We start from the raw sequence: 22,519 nt of genomic DNA, 5'->3' as shown, positions 1-22,519 counted from the left end.
TTCAAGGAGACCTTGCACATTTGCAGTTCTTTCAACAGCACTCATCCTGCTTGGAAGTTTTCTCCAATGGACCAACTGTATCCCCACCACTTAGTATGGTATCTGGCCTGTGTAGCTGGCATTTATTAAGTGCTCAGTCTGTACCAGGCACTGTACATGGATTATTTCATTTGCTCCCCACAATGATATTATTACCATTTGCAGATGAGGACACTGAAGCCCAGAGAACTGAATTATCTTGCATGCCATCACATATCTATAAACTGTATGTATTACTGCCCCAATGCTAGGCATCAAACATTTTTTAAAATGAATGTGTCATGTGCTATGCTTGGCAGAATGATGGGTTTGGCAATTACATATATTGCTATTTAAATAAATCAACAGATTTTTAAATAGTTAAGATTCATAATAATTTAAATATATAACATAATTATATATTATGGGCATTATATATATAATGGACAGTGCCTATGTTATATGAATCTATATTATATTAATAATTAACATAAAGATAAATATCTTTAAAAATTGATTTGTCAATATCTAGATTATTTTTGCCCTGACTCATCCACATTTTCTATAACCATTTCCATCTGGGTTCAGCCATCACTTCCTTCTTTGGTTATTTCTTATCTTTCTGGGCCGCTTTAAGCAAGTATTTCCTTCATTTCCACCTGAAGTAAAGTGCTCTAAAGGAAGCCAAGGCCTGAGTCTGGGGCTGACCAGGGGCTGACTTCGGCCCCTCACAGAGGCTTGAGAAGCAGTGGTTTGGCTGCTGCAGGGGAGACTCAGCAGCACCTGCAGCTACAGCAGCAGCAGCAAGTACCCAGATCCTTGGGAAATGGCAGCACTGTAGCCAGAAAGATGGAGCCATCCCAGAATTCCCATCTTCTCAGGGATCATGCCTTCCACAACTCTGAACCAGAGGGTGGGATTTGAACACAGCTTAACAATCTAATAAACTAGTTGCTGGGACTGTTTGATAAAGTAATGTTTCACTTTTTTCTCACATGGCTAGAGTTGCCTGGAGAAATTGCTGTTTAATTACAAAGTGCTTTTCCCACCCAAGGAAGAAAGAAACAAAAAACAAAGAGCAAGAAGATGAGACCTGGGGCTGCCAGTCACAGTCCATAAGCCTGCCTTCATCCTTGGACGTGAAAGCTGGGTCTCCCTCGGCTTTGGCACGGTCACTGGAGAGCATGCTCATCCCTGACCCGCAGTGTCCATGGTATCATGGATGAGACATGAGATATTCACACGGACTACCGAGTCCTGTGGAGAAAAAGGGATGCCCGGCTACCCTCTCAAGGGGAGGGTGCCTGGGAGTGGCCTGGCCACTCTCTCAAAGGAGAGTGCCCCACCCTTCCTTCACAGGGTTTTTATTGGCTTTTAATTTGCCCAAGGATACAGGTAAAGTTCATTAATCATTGTCTGGCAGTAAGGATCAAACAATAGATAACATACAAAGAACTATGAGGGCCAATTCTGAGTCAGGGTCTGTTAGCTAATGGGCTACAAAACTCTGGGAAGCAAACTCATTTCCTGCCCAGACCTTTATCATTTAATTAAGAGCATTTTTAGTGAAGCAGGTTTCACAGGAGTTTATGTATTCTTTCTCAGGCCCGATCACCAGGGGAACCCCACCCTTTCCAGCACAGGGCTGCACCGCCCTCTGTCATTGTTTTAGGATTAAGTCAGGCAGGGGAAGTAAGGCAGCCAAGAGATAGGAGACTTCTCGCAGGTAGAATGAGGACTCAGGCTATGTCAAAGCCAAGGGGCGAGGGTCCATCACCCCCTTTCTCACTAGTCCCCCAAGTCCTTTCCTGGGGCCTCCATGTGATCATGCCTGTCTTAGGTCGTTCCCCCCTTGGGGAATCTTACCCATCATTGGCTAACTGATCAAGCCTTGGGGGACAGTTATGAAAAATGGAGCAGAAGTGGTACTCCTGCCAGGGAGATAAGCTTTGTCTCCTTAGTGGCTTATGGTCCCAAGGTCACTCGCTCAGCCTTAGCCATGGGGGATTACAGCTTCTGAAACCGGGCAGAGCAGTTCCCCACACATCCCCAGTCTCCGTAACTGCCACGTGACATTCGAAAGCACAGCTTACTCAGAAGAAAGCAGTGTAAATAACAATAATAAAACTGCACCCCACCGCTACACTCTCCACAGGCTTCTCCTTGGACAGCTTCTGTGTCCCCTGAACCCCGTCTTGACCTTTTCCTTGGCTCTGGCCTGATTCCTCTTGGCCATCTACTCACTTCACTTCCTTGCTTGGCATTTTTACTCTGTCCTCCTGATTCTGCCCACTGTCCATGGTATATCCTTCCCCTCTCAGCCCCTCCCAGCCGTGGTCTGCAGCTCACCCCTCCACAAGCAGTGTTTGAGGACCTAGCGTTTTTGTTACCACATCACCTTCCCTAAGAAAACAACAAATTAGTCTGGGCTTTTCTGAGTATTTGCTGTTGGTCACAAGATCATAGGCATAACGGTAAAGAGGTACTTGTGTTCACTGATGTCATACAGGGTTACCTACTGCAGCTCTCTGCCTTAGTGGGGCCTCCAGTCCTGGGCCCTGTTTTTGCATGGAGACTCTCCAGCTACCAGCCATGGTGCTCATTAACTCTAAAGGGAGATTCTGTCCTTTCTGTTCATAGATGTTATCTTCTGGCTTCAAACCATCCTACACTTTTTCTCTGGCCTCCTTCTTCACCTTCTTTGAGGCTTCTCTGGGTGAGGAAGTTGGTTCTTCTCAGGCTTTAGGAAATGCCATGTTCTTCCCTTTTCCTTTCTTTCCTGGGTTCACCTGAGCTCACTCTGGACCTTCAGTGCTGACAGATTAGTGTGAAGCAAGGGGCTGACTTGCCCACCTTTCTGACCCTGCACCTGTGTTCTGTTCGCCCAGTATCTCCAGCAAGATGGCAGCAGCTCCATTGTCCTGCAGTCTCTCTCTGGCTTTGCCACACAAATCTACTCCCACTGCCCACCTCAAAAGAGACGGAGCTTCCTATTCTGCAACCTTCTGTCCTACTTTCTCAGGGCTTTTTCCCTATGTTTCTCTCTCATTGATAACTGTTGACCTCTGTTGCTGAGTAAACTCACTCCTGGTTCTTACTTCTATTTCAGGTTAGGACCCCAACTCCCCCACCCAACCTGTGAAATTTGCATGCAATTTCACTCTCAGCAGTGAGACTTTAAAACACCACCATACGCAATATTTGTAAATCTAATGAAAACTGAATGCAGTTAAATATTCCACCAGACAGGGAGGTGGTGTTTTGTTAAAATAACAAAAGCAATGTCAAGTTTCTTAGCTTGCCTTCTTTTGAGGCATTAGTCATTTCGGGAAAATGCCTGTGTTTGTCGTAGTCCTGTCTTCCAAATGGAAATTTCCTTCCAAAACAGATCACCCTGGGCTCCGATATTTGACCTATACCAGTGTCCCCTCTGGAGGATTTCTCCTCTCGATGCAGAGGTCCCTTTGTCACTCAGGCTCCTGTCTGACGATGATAGGAGCTGCAGAGCCGCACACGGCATCATGCGGCAGGGAAGTGTTCGCTCACATCAAAACGTTTAGATATTCTGTACCAATGGGAACACTTCACAGTCTAAGCAGCAAACCCACAGGAAAACAACAGAAAGTATAAAAGACTTATTTAAAAAGAAATGAGAGGAGACATAAATCTGAAGTTTTCATGTGGTTCTGCCACAGTGTGTGGAATGAGATTGTTTACCCTCCTGCTTTTCTCACCAAGTTCAATAGTATTTTCAGTTTTTGACTTTTCAACGGCTTTTTATCCAGTGTATTTGATTCGTTGGTAAACATCCATCTGTGACTCTTGATAAATAGCTCCCCCTTGCAGGCGTTTGATTTTTTGGTTACAAAATAGCAGTTTATGGCAACAAGGCAGCCGTGTCTCCACAGCATTATTGTTGGGGAGCAGAAAGAGCAGGGGCAGCCCAGCTCCAGAGACCAGAGCAGAAGCCTGACCTGTTTCTTCTTAAGAAATGCCTCTTTCTTTACCTGTTTCTGGCTGAGCCCGGCTGAGAGCTGCAACAACCTGTGTTTAATGTGGTGACACTAATGAATTCTGAGAATTAATCTTCAGTCAAGAAAGCATGATGGAAAGTACTAGAATTTCAAATTAGGTAATGAGTGGCTTAATTTCTTTTAAGGCAAGAACTTGCTTCCTTTTTATTCTAGTGGGCTTTTCTATTAAGTTCAAACCACTCACCATGGCCTTGTAAACTCAGAGTAAACCCAGGTAATACATCTCCAGGTAGCTTAAAATTTTTTGTTTTGTTTTGTCTCTTAGCACTGAGATAACCACACATAAATCCAGATTTTAAAAAAGAATTACTGGTAATTTTGGAAGAAAGAAGTCTTTGCTAAATCTAGTCCTCATTCAATTTCTTTTTTCCAATGTAAAAGTCTCTGGGATGAACTGAGCTTGGGGAATGTATACCCCCCATCTGAGACACTGTCCTGCAGAACCAACAGCTTACAGGTGTCTTCAACAGGCTGGTGACATTAGGGGCTCTGAATGTCTCCCTTCAGCCAGCTGAGATGAGATCTGCCACCCATTCCAAAAGCCTAGTACTGATTTCTCACAACAGAGCTTCCAGAGATGTCATTTTGCAGGACCCTGGTTCCACTGACACAAAGAAGGGTCTGCGATCAGTAAGTTTGGAAAGATGGACTTAAACAAAATGAAGCTGTTTTCTTTACTCCTGTACTTCTAAGAAAATTAAACATGCTCACATGCATTATAAAACTCCACACTTAATCTGGGTTAAAGAATCACCAATGTTTCCTGTGCCTTTTTGACCAGAATACTGGTTTTCTTTTCAATGGCATGTCTTATATGTCTAGTGTTTCACCCAACTCACCTTACACGGACTGGTCCCCATGTCCCACACAGAAACCAACATTTTATACATTCTCTTGTAAAACTTCTCAGTCCGCAGCTGGGGGAAATATTCTGCCTGCATCTGGGGTTTGTCATTTCTGGTTGAATAAGCAATCCTGAAATGAGTGAGCACATTCTAACTTTCTTAGTTTTCCATACCTGTTCTCCAAATCAGGTTAGAGGATCATATCTTGCTTTTTAAAAGGACACAGAGGCTGTCAGGAGTTCTCATAGATCCCAGCAGTCAATTCTATCTTAATCCACTAAACCCTTGCCTGAAAGAAGAATAAGGCAAATGACAGACTGACAAACCTAACAGTTTGAGTTTGGGGCACCAAATTCCAAAGTCTTAAGCAGTAAAGGATATTCCATAGTGAGAGTTGGTAAAGGGACTGAAATTCATGGGCATTTAGAGGATGCAGCTTAGGAAGTGAAGGTGACTGTCATGGTGGCCTCCTGAGTTCCTAGCCACACCGCTTGCCTAGCCAGGCCTCTTGCGTTGCTGATCCAGTTTGCCAGCCTTGGGATGCCTCTGTCTCTTCTCCACCAACCCAGTTCAGTTTAGTTCCAAAACTTCCCCCAAACCTAGTTCAGTTCTCACCTGCTTCACTAAATCTTCCCTGACTGGACTCCGCCCGACCCCACCCCAGTATTGTTCTGCATGGTGCATCTGTGCCATTTGAAACAGCACATTGAGAGTGGGAAGGATTCTCCCACGGGAGGCAGGCAATTGGCCTCATCACTGTCGGAACCTGACCTCAGCTTCCTCACCTCATGTAAGAGGGGATAAAACAGAAAGCCTCCATCTCTTTGCTCCAAAACCCTATGCTTTTCGGTGATTATTTTTCATCCTGAATACAGGGTGGGCAAAAGTAGCTTTACAGCTATTTGTATGGAAAATAACACCATAATTAATAAATAATAATACAAGAATAAACTCTGGGTTTCATGTACTCATGACTCTAAACCTACTTTTGCACTACCCTCTATATAAGCAAACACTGCTATTTCTTATGTTTCTCTTGTCCTTCCACCTTTATAATTAGATTGTAGATCCTTGAGGAAAAGAATCATGATTTTTTATGAATTAATTTATTTTGGCTAATTCTGGCTGTGTAATAAGTGTTTGCTGAACAAATGAGATATGATTCCAATGACCCGTAATTTAGTAATGTGTGATTTTCAGCCCTACCTGCTCCTAAAGTAGAACTTTCCTTTATTTATCAGTAAAATAATTGTTCCATTTCAGCCTGGGTCTTGGCTCTCCATGAGAAAAAAGTATGCAAGAAAGTTTTAGAATAAGGTTGTACCCTCAAGGTCTCTGTGCCCTTCTCCTAAAAATCTTCCACTGCAGTCGGGTCTGTCACAGCTCTGCTTAGCATTCTTCCCATACACACGCAGCCTCAGTTCTGCTGAGCCAGTGGTGTGACATTCAGTCCGCTCGGGTCTTACTGAGAGAATAAACAAATGCTCTTGATCACTGCTTCCTGAGGTTAATATGCCTACCTTCACTTTCTGGCTCTTCAAGAGACCACAGATTCACTCGTTAGTTTATTCCTTGTATGATTATCTTACTTCGTTATTTAGCTCTTTTTCTCTTATTCCCTCTGTGATCTAGAGAGAGATCTTCTCCAAAATACCAATGGATCTTATTGGCAAATGACCTTATGGGTAACCTTGCTTCCCCACTAGATGCTAAACTTATGAAACAAGACATAACACCTTCAGTTGCACCCCCAGACTCCAGGGGAGACCTGTTTCCATAAGGTGAGAGTATGAGTTTCCTGGTCTCTCTCAAACCCTATCTAAGGAGATTTAATTACTGTAGTACCGGAAGGACCCTGTTTTCAGACCTCACCTGGACCACTGTCCCAAGGCACCTAACCTGAGAAGGAAGCAGAAGCAGCTCCAGCCCACTTTCCCATTCATATTCTATGGATTTTCCATTAATTGTTATACTTCCCACCTTCAGCCCCAGCCCCAAGTTTACTCATGGGAAGTACAGGCACTACTGATCAACAGGCAGTTACGGGTTCCCCTGGTGCTCTTGCTCTTTCAACCTTTTTCAACAGCACTGATGGGCAGTCAGATGAAACAGCCAAAGCAATAAGAAAGAAAGAAGAACATGGAGGGAAACATGAGGTGGAGAAACCTATTAAGAAATCTCCTTGTGCCTGGAGATACACATGTGTATAGGGGGTGTGTCTATTTAGTGATGAGAGCCAGATATAATGTGACCCACCGGCTTAGTCATAGGACTCAGGGGCTCCTAGACTCCTCTCTGACTCCCTCTGAGGCTCTGGGGGGCATGTAAAGCCACCAGGTCCATCTACAGCAGGAATTCTCGGAGGATACAGACTGTTTCTGTTTCAGGAGATTTTGTGCACCATTCCTCAAGGCTGAAGCCAGGGCTGTTCACCTGTGTTACTTGACCGCAGAACTACCAAGAGGCGCCTTTTTCCAGGTGCTCAGGGAAACATCAGCAGTCCTTTTCCTTTCACAGTCACATAAGCACACACATAGGAGCAAACATGGGGTGCAGGGGGGTTTGCTGGGGTACAGACATGAACATGGTATTTTTTCAAGCATGTGCAGTGATTTTGTATTTTTGGTAGGAAAAATAATGGATTATACAAAGGGCCCCTGAACCTGTTAAAGTCAAATGATTGATTTGTTTCCATGGCAAGGCGGAGGTGGTATTTATAGTTGTGCAGGCAGCAGAATGGAGATAATCGAGGTTCTTTGGGCTTTTCTAACTGAAGGCTCCTGTTCCAATAGATAGAAACTCCCCAAATCAATTCTAAAATTGAGTAACTGGGAAATTTACTGAAAATCTTTTCAACTAGTGTTGGTGAGGGATGTGACAGCGATTTGCAGTGTAAACCGCAAAGGTTAAAGCCCTTTGTAAATCCAACAGTTGAGGATTGTTTTGGGAACTCTGCTTAAATGTTTTGGAAAAAATGCTCAAGGTGAGATGGAACTTTTTACCATTTGTCAGTGCATTTCATTTTTTAAAATAATATGTTGTGTTTTACTTGTTGCCGGCATGACTCTGTGGGGAAAACTGGAAACGTTTGTTGCAGTGAGTGGGCAGAATGGCATCTCGTCTTTATCCTCAGCCCCTACGTGAGCTAAAGTCTGATAGCCTGGAAGGGCAGCTGCTGAAATTTCTTTCTCTCGTCAAGGGCAGCTAGCTACTCAGAATGGAAATGCTATGATAATTGGAGGGGTATTCATCAGATTCAATTTCAGTAGAAATTTTCTTGTGTCAAAATCATCTCTAATAACATACAAAGCATAGAGCAAAATGTACTAAATCATTGTTTTCTTTGAAAAGGATATTGAATCTGAAACAGAAAGCAGTTACACTGCTTTCGAGGTTCTTTTGGTACAGTTTTAACCAATTAACTGCATAGGAGTTTAGATACAACCCAGGTTTTGCCATTTTGAATAGACTTTTTGTTCTCTGTTTGCGTAATTTCATTCTAATTTTTCTGAATTATATTGTAGTCACTTCCTGTTCTGAGGCTTTTCTGCTTCTTCAGAAGACTTTAGAAATCAAGGTGCTGAACCTCCTCTGTGAAGGTTTCTTTAGGATCAGTTTCTTTCCTTGCACACTCCTAAATTCACTTTCCCCACCACCAGATAGTGGACATTTTTGTTAGGATTTCACTTTGGTGATAGTATGTCATTTTATATGCTTCTAAAATAAATTATATAAACTAATCAACTTGTCTCCATTGTAAACATTTTTCTCAAATGAAAATTCAGGCAGAACATTCCGTCTGACCGGTCTATTTTTTTAAGTGTTTTGTATGCTTCAAATCAGTTGATGGTGTTTTCACTATGTACTTAAACGAAAATGGATTCCTAATGTTTTAATTAATTCAACCAATAGAAAATTATTTTTTCTATGTTCTGGTACACAGGAGTAAAGAAAGAGCTTTGTTAGGCTAGTGACCAGGTTTTGCAAGCGAGCCTGTGCCCCTCCGCTCTCCCACGTGCACGGGGGAGCCAGGTGTGGAGACCGCATTTTGGATTGTTTGTTGATCTCTGCAAACAGGTGTCTCATTAAGGATTTTGAAAAGCGGCCTTCCGTCACACATCTCCTAGACCACCCATTCATTCAAGGAGTCCACGGGAAGGTTTTGTTTCTGCAAAAACAGCTGGCCAAGGTCCTCCAAGACCAGAAGCATCTAAACCCTGTTGTTAAAAGCAGGTATGGTACTCCATGTCTTCCTGCTTCCTTTCTCTGGTTATTAATAAAAACAGCATGCCATGTATTTTGATTTGCTTAGCATTATTACTGGTAATTATCACATCCCTGCATTTCTGAGAGTTTCATTTACATGAAATTAAGTACTTCATGTCCAGTGAATGAGAGCTTTAGAGCTTCAGAAATAAGCTACCCATTTGGGCTCTTACAGCTAATTTCTCTCAACTGTAGCTGAAATCTCACTCTGTCCTCACATACTAGTTAAAAAACAACACATATATTTATACTTAATGTAAATGTAGATTTTTAAAAAGCCAATACAGGTAACTGTATGAAAGCAGTCACAGCTGAGGTGGTGTGAGAAATCTTGCCTATTGCAAACTAGAGGGCAGAAACGTAAGCTGTTTTGTGATTTTTGGAAAGATTGAAAGTTAAATGCTGAAGCCTTTTCTCCTAATGCACTCTGAGGCTGTTTTCTTTCATTAAAAATTTCTCAGAGGCAAGTTAGTATTTTAAAATGATTTCCCCTCCAGGTATTTCCTATGCTATCTAAAACAACAGTGATTCTATTCCTCTTTTTAAACACTTAAAAAGAAAGGTTTATTTTCAAGGGCAGTTGCATAAAGCAGTATTCTGTCATGGTATCTAAGAAATAGATCTTTGGTTTCTGTCCAGAGGGTGGCAGAATTTCTCTTTAAAAAAAAAATTAAATGCAAATAAAGCTGCTTCCCCAGCTCAGCAATTATTTGGTTTTATAAAACTGGCCAGGGTGCAGATAAGCTCTAATCCATTATTATTAAAGGAACATTCAAAAGATTGGAGGGGAAGAAAATAAAATATCATAAGTCACAAGTTCTGGAAATATCCACATATTCTGCAGAAAATTGTTTACAAATCAGAAAGCATCAGAACCCGTGGAGCCAGAGGTGTAGTCTCAAGGTGACCACATCTTGCTGATCCACCTCCCCAAGCAGGCTTTCTCTGGATAGCTCAAAACAAAATTTTTCCTACTCTTTTCCTCTTTCCACAGCCATTTCTGTTTCTATGGCTCACCTATGAGGTAGAGACACACAGAAATTCTTGTTGACTTGATGCCTTTTTGAAGCAGTAGAATTTGTGTTTAAGCCCAAGGGAACCAAAATCCCTTTTCTCCCCTTGTTTTCGTTCCTATGCAGCAGCAACTGCCTCTTGGCCACCCCGCTATAGACACACACACACAGCAGCAGCACCGAAAATTAAAATGGAATAAAATAAAGTATAAACCAAGGGAAAAAACAAACAGCATTTAAATGACCTAAGTAGAATCAGGTGTCTGTCTCCTGGTCTCTGTGTTTTGAAATCTGCCAGGTCACTTTTGCCTGACTTTGCCTGTCCAGATGTGTGTTCTCTGTTTAAAGAGTTCTCGCCTTCTACCATAGAAAATCTGTCTCCAGGCTCTCGCGCCTTTCTCTAATTTCTCTTTATCTTTGTTAACTCCTTTGATCTTGTCAAAAACCTCATATGGTGGCAAAGGCTTTTCACAGGGTCTTTGTAATCTTCAGCTTCACTCAGAAGTTTGTGTTTCTTTGAAAGTGACTTTTACAAAATACAATCTCACAAATAAGTATCAAAACTTTAAACAGCCACTTCCTTAGGAGGTAGGAAAATTAATTCTAAAAGAAACACAATGCATGTATGTAACTGACACAACTTGCCACCCACCTGACATTATTCCTTTAGCAGCTGGCAAGGAGTTGGCTACAAACATGTTTTTTAAGCCCACTCAAAGAAATTCTCACATATCACTTGATGCTGGTAATTAAATATATTTAAAGTTGTGAGTTTCTAAATTGAGATGGAAAAAAAGCCAGAAAAATTGAGGTGAGTGAGATAAATACATAACTTACCATTTTTCCTGAACAAGCGGTCATGCAGCCAGCGGTACAATGTGGTGGTTAAAACCACTGCCTCCGCTGGTTTTGAATGCCAGCTCAGCCACTTATGGACAAGTTATTAAAATTTTTCTGTTTTGAAGTTTCTTCATCTATAAAATGGGGCTTATTTTGAGGGTTGAGTCAATACATAAAAAATACTTGAGAATAGAGTTGATAACAGATTAACCCTCTGAGTTAGCAGTAGTGGTGGAAGTAGTGTACCTGGTCTGTTTAATTCAAAGTCCTCCATTTCTTTTGTCCTTAATCTGTGCCAATTCACCTCTATTAGCTTACCAAACATGAAGATACACAGCACTGAGGTACTAAATGTTAAAAATAACAATTTCTATCTCTTATTTAAAATCTAATTTATGCATTTATTCATTCAAGAGACATTTATATGTGTGTATATGTCAGGCCCTTTGCTGAACAGAGGAACTACAAGGGCAAGTCAGATACAGTTCCTGATAAAGAGCTAATAGGCCAGTGTGTGGAACAGATAAGAATCATAAGAGAGAACAGCTTAGCATGAGAAGTGCCTGGACAGAGGGAGGTCTGGGGTGCCTTCCTGAGAACCTGTCAAGGGAAGCCCCTGGGAGGGGTGGGAAGATAGTCAGGGAAGGGAGTTATTCCAGGTAGAGGGAGAATGAGCAAGAGCAAAGGGCAGTGGCACAGAGGCTGGAAAGAGCTTAGAGGATTTGGTGGAAAATTAGTTGGCACTGCTGGGACTTGGCATGGGATGTGGCAGTGGGTGGAGAGGATAAGGCAGGCAGGGGCCAGGTCACGATGGGCTAATGAGTTTGGGTCTGTTCCTAGGCATTTGGGAGCCACTGAAGGGTTTCAAGCAAAGATGTGCTCCAGGAAGGGTGTTCTGGTGCTGTGTGGAGAATGGAATGGAGCTGGGCATCGCCAGAGCCAGGGAGAGGAGTGAGAGCAGATTGTGACCGTTGCAAGTAACAGAAGATATTAAGATATTGGTAGTGTCAGGACTTACTGGTGGGTAGAATGAGAGAGATGAGGGAAAGAAAGAAGTGTGACAGAGTCTGTCCGAACTGAGCTGCCTCCCTGCCTTGGTTCACAGGGCAATCAAACAGAAATTGCAAGATACTAAGAGACAGAGACCAGTAAAAAGGTTTTTCTTCCTCTTCACATTCCATCACATGCAATGCCATGTACTTCTAGATAATACACAAAATTTCCAGCTTTCTGCACAAAGTAGGGTTCTTCAGTGTTCCAGACCAGCAGTATCCAATGTTTTGGCGTTGGTGGGCCATGCTGGAAAAAGAAGTGTTGTCTTGGGCCACACAGTAAATACACAAGCACTAATGAAAACAAACAAACAAATGAAAATCTCATGTTTTAAGTAAATTTATGACTTTGTGTTGGGTCACATTCATAGCCATCCTAGACCACATGCAGCCTGTGGGCTGTGGGTTGGACACCCCTGCTCCAGACAGTCCTGAGCCTCCCAGCTTGAGACACTTGTTTAGTTTTGAGAACAAATGCAGAGAAATGACACCTACAGGTTACAGAGAAAATTGTCTTACTCTTGCAAATGTAGAAAATGTTCTGTTGGCTTCAGTACTTTCCCCAGGGGAGAGAGAAGTAGGTAGTTTAAGGAAACTCTAGGAAGGGGGAAAACTTGGACAGGTGAAGAAAAGGATCTTGTATAGAGGGATACATTGAGGGGGGTGGAAAGAAGGAGAGAGAAAGAGGAAGGGGGAGGGGGAGAGAGAGAGACAGAGAAGATAATAGAAAAAGTAAGAGGTAAGGGGCATCGAGGGCCTAAAGAGAAGACTGACTTTAGAAAGAATTTCTAGGCTGCGAAAGACACAGAAAAGTTAGATGAAGATACTCAGAAATGTGAGGGGTTAGGGGTGGGGAGCAGGGGACAGAGGAAGTGCTATAAGGAAGGAAACTCATGTTGAATGGCCTGTAAGGAAACCAAAGAAAGTTGGTCTCAGAGTTGGGAGTGGGCCGTAAACTTCAGGAAAGTGGTCTTTGAAATGGCCACTATGAGGAATAAAATAAAGGGTCCATTAAAAATGGAACAATGATTACTCAATAGAACAAAAAAACCCAGGTGGAACTTCCCAGGTGGAATAGCATTCACTTAAGTAGTGGAATTGTAGTGGAATTAATCAGCGTTTAAGATAATGCATGTAGAGCATTCAGGAGAGCGTTTGACACTAAAATCTCTCCAAAAAATTACCATCACCACCACCACCTTTTCCATCTATCATCTCTAGCAATTTTTAGCCATAAGGAGTAGAAGAGAAATTAAAATACTGTGATTTTCTTCAGTATTGAGACTGGCTTGTTGGACATGAGGAGTGAATAGGGGGTAAGGGAATCAAAATGAGTAGGAGAGTATCCTTGGGTCTTTGGGGGTATAAAGAAAGTGAAGCCAGAGTAGCTTGTTGACCTTGAGCCTGGGTCAGGGCCAGGGTCAGGGTCAGGGGACTGGCAGTTACAATGAAGACAGAGAGCATATTCAGTGAGAGAATGTCAAGAAAAGGGATTGTAGAACTGAGATCTTGGGATCTTTTGAGACATAATTCAAAATAGTTATAGTTGTAGACAACTTTATGGAATAGAAATACTATTTTTAAAGAGTTGACAAGCTGAGGAACTCTGAGATGAGAATGTGAGAAGAATTAACAAAGTGATGGTGGGCAATGGGAAGACCAAAGGCTAATAGCAGTAGGAGGGGTAGAGAGAAAAGAAAATGGGGTCAAGTGCTGGAGATGATATACCCGTATTTTGCCATGTATAATGTGTTCTTTTTGCCCAAATTTTTGAGGGAAAATAAAGATGCATATTATACATGAGTAATGCTAATTCTGTACCTATATAAATGTTTTTAATTCTTTTATTTATCCTTATGTGTTAAAAGTATAACTCTAGAAAACAGTAATGATATCCATATGCAAAATAATACCCGGAAATATGATCATCAGTTTTGTTTCCAGATACACATAAATAAATAATTGAATTAAAAAATTAAAATGAAAAAATTTTTTCCTGAAACTTTGAGCCAAAAAGGTGGGTGTACACGATACACAGAAGTACATTATACATGGTAAAATATGGCAAAACAGTGATATGGATTTTTTAATAGGGAGACATTGGACAGGAAGAACAATGGAGGGGCCAAAATAGAGTGGGCTGGGATGTTGCCCCCTTCCACTAACCCCTCACAGCGAGTGGATGGAAGGCAAAGCTGGGGCAAGAGTGGGATGGGGAAGCGGTCCATTTCAGTTATGATGAGGAAATATGAGTGTTCAAGAGTAAAGCTAAGAATCACCTGTTGCTCACAGCAGAGCAGAAGCTGCTTGTGCGTAAAGAAGGGCGTGAGAGGTGAGGCCCATCTCACCCTTCCTGGGTGTAGGCAGGCAGCCCTTCTGAGTGCGGGCAGTGTTTTGGGAAGCAAGGCTGCGATCTAGTTCCATTTCATACGATATGTGTGAAGCGCCATTGTACTGTTTGAGATCTGTACCATTTGCTGATGCTGATGATAGTGTTTGAGTAAAACCATTAGACTTTGCTTTTCCAGCCATTTATAATTTTGCCATAGCATATGTATTTGATTTGGGTACAATTGAGAAGTTATGTATCCAAGGCTTACTTTCTCAAAGGAGGTTAAACAGCCCTAAAATTCTGTGAATAATTGGAGTTTTATTTTTAGTTAACCTGCCAGAGATGCTTTTAAGCAATTTGACCATTTCCTTTACATTGGCTCCCAATTCCTTGACCTTGAAAAGGACTTAACCAGTTTTGCAAATGTTTTTAATTAAATAAATTTTAAATAAATAATTTCTGAATTAATCGATATCATCTGGTATGTCTTGTCACCATTATGGTTCAGAGAAGTAAATGTGAAAACATGCTTTTTGTTTTTTCTTTTTTAAAATCACTTCACAAGAGTTAGTGGGAGAAGAGCCAAACCACTGGAATGACAGTGGAGGTAGGGAAGGTTCTGGGTTAGCTGCACTGTGACCCCTTCTGCCTTCCGCCTCCCAGCATGTACTCAGCTGCACGTCTCGATGAAATTACTAGGTCCAACAAGTCATTCCTCTGCAGGTGGCTTGGGACTAGCTGAAACCACAAATGTTAAATCCTTAAATGCCAAGGGTCTACTCTAAGTATTAGTTGGTAGAAGATTTAAGTTGCTGATTGTTTTCTGTTCTGTTGAATGGATTTTGATTCTACCCTTGCATTTTGCCTGAGGCTGATTAAAACAATGACCTCAGCTTTTCCGATTTCTTTTCAACCTGCAGCAGTGACCTTTAAAAACAGATTTCTCATTGTGTAGCTGCTGAGCTTTCCCCAGTAAGCCTTGCTCAATCACTTTGTCTTTTACCGGCAAACAGGAGCGTGTGTGTGCACAAACATCCATACACTCATCCCTCATGTTACATACACTGATGGATTCCTGGGCTTGTGTGTAAATGGGTAACTTCTAAATGAACACTTTACCAAGTGCTGAAGATGCTTGACACATAGGAGGTTAAAGATCCTCCTGCCCTCCTAACAGACTAGAAATAAATCTACACCCTGGTGTAATTAGCATCTGTTATGCATGTATATCTGTATCTGCCTCTCTATAACGGAGTGAACACACATACATAAAATTTTCTGTGAGTGTCATTGATTCTTGCTGCCTAGAGAAGGTGGCTATATAAAATACTGCCTAAAATAATTGGTAAAGATATTGTTTTATTGGAATTCTGGCCCAAACCATGCTTATATGAAAAAACAGGGAGATGCTCTAGTGATTTTCACTCAAATAATTCTTCTATTCTGCTTCTCTGTCACCCACTTTTCAAATCCAGTTCTTACTCTTCACCTATTTCCTTGAACTTGATGTTTTAGAATTGCCCTCATTGTCTTTGGAGCCAGGGACTCAGACGTCAATTCCTCCTTTTCTGATGAGATCGGGCGCGTGCAAGGTGGTATGTCTGTAGACCAGTTTCTCCTTTTCTGATCCCTGAAACCCACATGCAGCCCTACAGACCACCATCTTCCCCACCATAGTCACCCCAAACTCCAGGAACCAGTCCAAGCCACAGCTCCGAGTTTCAGCCCCTCGAAGCTTTAACACCCTAAACTCTATTTGTCTGGGAAGCCAGGCTTGGCAGACAACATACGTAGGGCCTCATAAATACAAATAGGAAACCTAGCAAAAAAACAATATGGATTTTGCTGGAATTTGAAAATATCTCCTGAGTCATTTATAATACCTTACAATATACTCTGATTTGATAGAATACCTTTTGCTATTTATTCACTTATTTACATATCTCTCCATTCCTTTAAGCTTTGGAGTACTCAATCCAAGTACCTTTTAGTTGGAAATCTGTAATTTTCACATTAAATAAGGAATTCTTCAGCAAAAATTGATAATAGATGCTATTCTCCAGTAAGGCACTAGGTGGAGCATGTGAATTTAAAAGAAATTTAAATCTGTTGTTAGTGATGAAAAATTGTTTAACTCAAGAAGACTAAAAATGTAAACCTAATATATTTTGATTAATTTAAACTAAAACTAGACAAGTGTAAAATAATATAACACTTTTTATAAGTATATGTAATCTAGGATAATGTAAATAAAGATATAAAAAGTTGAATAAATAATTTTCTTTTCTCTTCAATAGACCCTCCAAATCCCATAGCCAAAGCAGGAGAATGAAACAGGCAGCAGTTTCAGAAGAACAGGAGTTGGGACAGACAGAGATAGGGCTAGTGGGTCATTTTTTCACTCACTAAGAAATGAAGTGGTCTTTATCCAAATGGGAAGACCTTGCATCTATATCAGCTTTAAACTGCCAACTTCAATACCAGGAGCAAATAATCTTAAGGAATTTGATTGCCTGTACACATAGGAAAAGATCGTACATTGCTAATAACAGCAGGTAAAACCTTTTCAAAGTTGTCCATTGTTTATAAGATATGACTGGAGAAGAGTTTTTATGAGAATCGAGCTCAGATTTGCAGACAGCACCTGCATGGGTACTGCAGGTTAAACTGTGAGGTGGGCAGGTGGGCATACGGACAGGTTGCAGCAGATTCTGAAGATAACTGTCGGATCCTGGTGGCACTGCTTTGTACGTGTTCACACCGACAGTCACCACGTTCTGCTAGCACTTACTCACCTGTGATACTGCAATTGAGGTTTAGTCAGTACTTCCGTTTTCAGTTGGCTGTAAAAATGTCACTGAGCATGAAGCTTCACATCCTCGTTTGCAGTTCAGGTTTCCTTTAAGTCCAAGTTAGGAGTTACTGGAGAAAAGAAAATATCCCTGGGAAAATTGTCATTGATTCAGTGGCATCTTGACTTGTAATTTTGAATTCTGATTTCCCAGTCTACCTGTTACTATTTGTTTCTTAGGGTCCTGTGCGTTCTGTCCGGGGTATTCAGCTGCATTCAGTGAGAGACACAGAAGAGGTGCTTACTCCATCTTGTCTGGAACCAGATCTGTGGATGACTTTTTCTTAATTCCTGATTTTCTTTGTCAAAAGATTTGTAAAATAAACTCTTAACAAAGCCTATACCATGTGGTTGCAAGTTACAAATATAGGAAGGAGCTAAACTAATTGAATTTAATATGATGAGAATTTAACAATTTATAGTAAATGTGATATTTTATTTTATGATGAACTTCAAAGGAAAAAATACTTCAATTTTATGTGAAGAGGATTTGGCCAGAAATAAGCACCCTCCTGCTGTTTCATTTAGCAAAGTGGTTAGGTAGAAGTAGGCAAGAGCTCTATGTTTTATAAAAATCTGTATTTTAAAACAATCTGATTTCTCTTTGACATCACTAATATGTTAGAACACAGATGAGTAAACAGTTCCATTTAATAATAAAAATGCTTAGGTTATAAATTTGATTTTATTAAGTATAATTAACCTGCATTTACTTTGGATGTTTTTATGAATTAGAAGCAAAACTGGCCCTGGCACTGGAGATGACTAATACCGTGCTTCAAGTCTGCCTGTGATGAGGGTTAGGAAGCAATGTTTAATGTAATAGGCAGGAAGAGACAAAGTCAGTGTTTTCTTTGCCCATATTCACTGTGTTATAAACTCCAGACAATATGCAGAGCTGTTGAGTTTGATTCTTCCTTTTTACCTACTTTCGTGAAATGTGTGAAGCAAGCAATAGTATACATCAGGATGCCATGATGCCTACATGATGCTTAGAGCATAACATTCCGGAAAGCCACCTTCTGGAACCTACAAGGCAGAACTGGCGTCCTTTACAGCTGTGATACTGATGGGCCTAGAAGGTGACAGGGAAGAACCGTGCAGTGACACTTCTCTGCTGATGACTTCATAGTACCTGGAAGGACATTTCACATGTGATTTTGTTTAGTTAATGGTAATGTGTGGAGTTGTGCAAGGTGTTGATTCCAAGTTTTGACAAAAATGTAAAAATGGCACTTGGTACTTTTTTCCCAACCCTTTTGCATTTTTAGATCTGTGACTGAATTTGCTTTCATAGCCACCTATGAGATAGATAGACCAGCCATGAGTGATTCTATTTATGGATGAAGAAAACGAACATGCTGGCTGTTAAGGGATTTACACAGTGGCCCCTACCACATTACTCATGATTCTGAAACTAGGATCCAGAGCTCTTAAGTTCTAGGCCAATGTTTTCCTGTACCACATTGAGTAGTGGTAAGTCTATGAAAAGAGTTGTGAGAAAGCCTACTTACCTTGAATTAATTTTATACCTTAAAGAACTATATTTTAGTATGCCAAGGTTTCTTAAATGCCAGTGAGCAATAACTCCCCACCTCCACCACCAAGAGAAAGTCACATATATGTACGTAACGATATTGAGTGCTGGCCCTGGCTGGCTAGCTCAGTTGGTTAGAGCATCATCCGATGTGCCACAGTTGCCAGTTCAATCCCTGGTCAGGGCAATGTACAAGAAACAACCAAGGAATGTGGGCATAAGTGGAGCAACAAAGCAATGTTTCTTCCTCTGTCAATGTCTCCCTTCCTCTCTCTAAAATCAGTTTTTTTAAAAAAGAGGAAGAAAAACCACTAAAAAAAATTGAGTGCTGTTCTGTTTCTAATAGCAAAAATTGGAATGAGCCTAATATTGAATGGAAGAGCAAGTTTGTAGAATGAAACCTACCGAATGATATCATTTTGATAATTAAACATAGAGAATCTGTATACTCTTCATGGGTGAATACGTGTGTGAGCTCAGTATTTTAAAATAGACTGGAAGGACACCCACCAAATAGCAGTTACTCAGGGTGGAACATGGGTCACAAAGACATTTAAGTAAATAACATGAAATGTCAGCATTTATTGATTTATTGGTATTTACTGTATAATTCTATGAACTTTTCTATAGTTTTAAAAATTTTCAAAAAGTTGGGGGTGATACTGGTGGCTAGCATGAGAGGACCTCAAGGGAGGTACCCCAGAGAAAACTAAATGCCTAACAGTGAACAGAAAAAAACGTGAGAAGTGCTGTGATTGGCACTTAAGAAAAGCAGATGTAAGTATTTGATGTCCCCATTTGGTCATGCTTCCTACAGTGCTGGAACAAAGGCCTGAGCTCTGGAGCTCACCTTAGGGAGCTCCCCTTACTCCTGAGTCCTGAGTGACAGGGAGAGAGCTTGGGGACCTGGACTGGACTTGCTCTTGCTGTCCCTTTCTCTGAAGTCTCTGAACATGTCATATAATAAAACTGTGAATGAGTCATTTTAATTGTCCCCTTTCTGCTACATTATTTACTGTCTTAGTACTAAATATTCTCTGGATAAACTTCTAGGCGTGAAAGGATGCATACCAGAAGACCCTATCATGTGGAAGATGCTGAAAAATACTGCCTTGAGGATGATTTGGTCAATCTAGAGGTTCTGGATGAGGTACTGCATATTTAGTAGATAATTCTCACAGATGACATTTGTTTCATGTGAATGGTCTGATCTTTGTGTTGTAGACCATATTCTCCTAAAGTCACTTAAAACTTAATTGTTAGTATAGCCTTGTCGAAGATCAGGGAGCGTTTGGTCGCTGTGGCATCCTGTGTTGTGTTCTTTTATAGTCCCCCAAATAAATGTTGATGAGAAAAGGATTTTTTCCAATAAAGTTCTTTATACTATTCATGTGAATGTATGACATCAGCTGAAAATTGTTTTCTGCTTAAAAAGTGCAGTTGAACTCTTAGATTAAGATAGTTGCTTGGTCTTCACAAAGAGGAGCTCCTCTTAGGGAAACAGTGAAGTCACTATAGCTTGATTTCTAAATTTAAAAACTGTGCTAATCCCTGTTTCAAATATGCAGGTTAGTAGAGCTGTTAATTGCACTGGGCCCACTTCTCCTGCTTCTGTCTCTGGGGACCCTTAACCACAGTGCATGAGTCACCAAAGTACAAAATAAAAGTATTCAATTCTGTATTCCCACCACATGAATTTTAAGTGCAATGCTTTGAGAAATAAAGTTACTGCTTTGTCTATACTTTATCTATAGAAATGACCTATAAATAAAATTCTTTTTTTTAAAGATTTTTTTATTTTAAAGATTTTTTTATTTTTATTTATTTTTAGAGAGGGAAGGGAGGGAGAAAGAGAGAGAGAGAGAGAGAGAGAGAGAGAAACATCAATGTGCAGTTTCTGGGGGTCATGGCCTGCAACCCAGGCATGTACCCTGACTGGGAATCGAACCTGCAAAACTTTGGTTTGCAGCCCACGCTCAATCCACTGAGCTACGCCAGCCAGGAATAAAATTCTAAATAGAACATTCAGATTGGGTGAAAGAAGTTTTTCATAATAAAAATTAAAATTTGCTGGATATTCAGTGTCTTTTAGCATGTCCCAGCTGGGCCTAATTCTTCAGATAGTCCTGTTTTTTTTTTTTCCTTATTTCAAGACAAATATCTGCTCTTGGTATCATTAGCGTCACTGTGTGATTTAAATTGACTACTTCCATCTTTTAGAGGAACATATCCTTGTAAGAATTTTTTTTAATTTTTAGAATCTTTTCCTTGATTGGAAATGTTTACTCAATGCCATTTACCCTCTTCTTAGGATACAATTATTCATCAGTTGCAGAAGCGATATGTGGACTTGCTGATTTATACATATGTTGGAGACATCTTAATTGCCTTAAACCCTTTCCAGAATCTAAGCATATACTCTCCACAGGTAAGGGATGCTTTAAGAGCCTGTTGCTTCTTAGTAGGGAATTAAAAATCACAAAGGAAAATGAAAAGAAGGAAAAAGTGAGGAAACTACGACACCGATGAGTATATACCCCAAACTGCAGATAATAATGCAACACAGATGGAATTCTTACATTCGAGGGGAACTTTTTAAAGTAAGATGTAACAATGATAGCTGCTAACATTCATTTAGTGCTTACAACAAGCACCGGGTTACCTCGTTTACTTCTCACAATCCTGGGAGACAGGGACTGTTGTTAAGTCTGTTTGGTACAGGAGGAACTTTAACATAGTGAAGTTCACTCCCTTGAATGAGCTCATGAAGTCAATAAGTGAAGAACCAGGATTTGAACTCAGGCCTGTAAACTCCTGAGCCTGTGCTCTACAGTCTTCCTGATGCTACAGTTCCCCTAATAAGTGACACAGCCCTGCTGTCATGGGAAGTAGGTACTGGAGCATTAGAAGGTCCAGTGGAGGAGTAGAAGGGCCCTTTGAATTAATTATTGTTTTCTTCAGTTTTCCAGACTTTATCATGGAGTGAAACGTGCCTCAAATCCCCCCCACATCTTTGCATCAGCAGATGCTGCTTACCAATGCATGGTTACTTTCAGCAAAGACCAGGTAAGAACTCAACATTTTTTCTACCAAGTCACACAGTAGAATGTATTCTGTCTTCCTCTGAAGCCCTTAAGGCTTGCTGAAAACCTTCCGTTCTGGTTACTGGTGTTGACTTAGGGAAGTAGGAAGTGAAATAGTACCTCAGTGGCGCAGGGACAGTGATAAAGCCAGAGGAGCAGGAGAACATGAAAACCCTTTTCAAGAAACATAAAACTTTCCCATCAAAAACACTCATTTCCCCTGATAAGATGTAGTAAGGATGTTTCTAATATGAATGTGGGACACAGAGCTAACACATATCTGATTACATGATTGTAATAAAAACAGGATGTAGAATGAGAGATGAAAGTCACTCCTCATTAACGTGTCAGAACTCTCCCAGTCCAGTCCTTGTCGTGTGAAATACTGCTTATAAGTTGACAGTGGTCATGCACCATGCTCTTTAGCTGCTGAGGAATTGTGACAGGTTCGGTGAAGACTGAGCACACCTTAACACTCAGTGCTGCTAGTCAAACACAAAGCTAACTCGTCTATTTGAACTTTCTGGACTTGCTGTTCAGAGTGAGGGCACATCTGACCTTTGACCCTCCCTTTAGTTTCAATGTGTGTATTCTCCTTTGTGTCTTTATTCTGTTTAAAATAGAAATAGTCTAATTTGGTGAGGAAAG

The 22,519-nt window shown here is 40.9% G+C and overlaps 1 protein-coding gene across 1 annotated transcript in view; it reads left to right on the top strand.

Annotated features, from left to right (window-relative positions):
- Window positions 1-22,519, top strand: part of MYO3B (myosin IIIB) — a 386,538-nt gene that overhangs the window by 137,985 nt on the left and 226,034 nt on the right. The window contains exons 8-11 of the mRNA XM_045820463.1: window positions 8,975-9,130; window positions 19,842-19,938; window positions 21,100-21,216; window positions 21,750-21,854. Coding sequence (XP_045676419.1) covers window positions 8,975-9,130; window positions 19,842-19,938; window positions 21,100-21,216; window positions 21,750-21,854 — 475 coding nt within the window. The remainder of the gene's footprint in view (window positions 1-8,974; window positions 9,131-19,841; window positions 19,939-21,099; window positions 21,217-21,749; window positions 21,855-22,519) is intronic.

Source organism: Phyllostomus hastatus, unplaced genomic scaffold (assembly GCF_019186645.2).
Source record: "Phyllostomus hastatus isolate PE091 unplaced genomic scaffold, TTU_PhHast_1.1 phas_contig_1, whole genome shotgun sequence".
NCBI lineage: Eukaryota > Metazoa > Chordata > Mammalia > Chiroptera > Phyllostomidae > Phyllostomus > Phyllostomus hastatus.
This window is presented reverse-complemented; position numbering and strand designations above follow the sequence as displayed.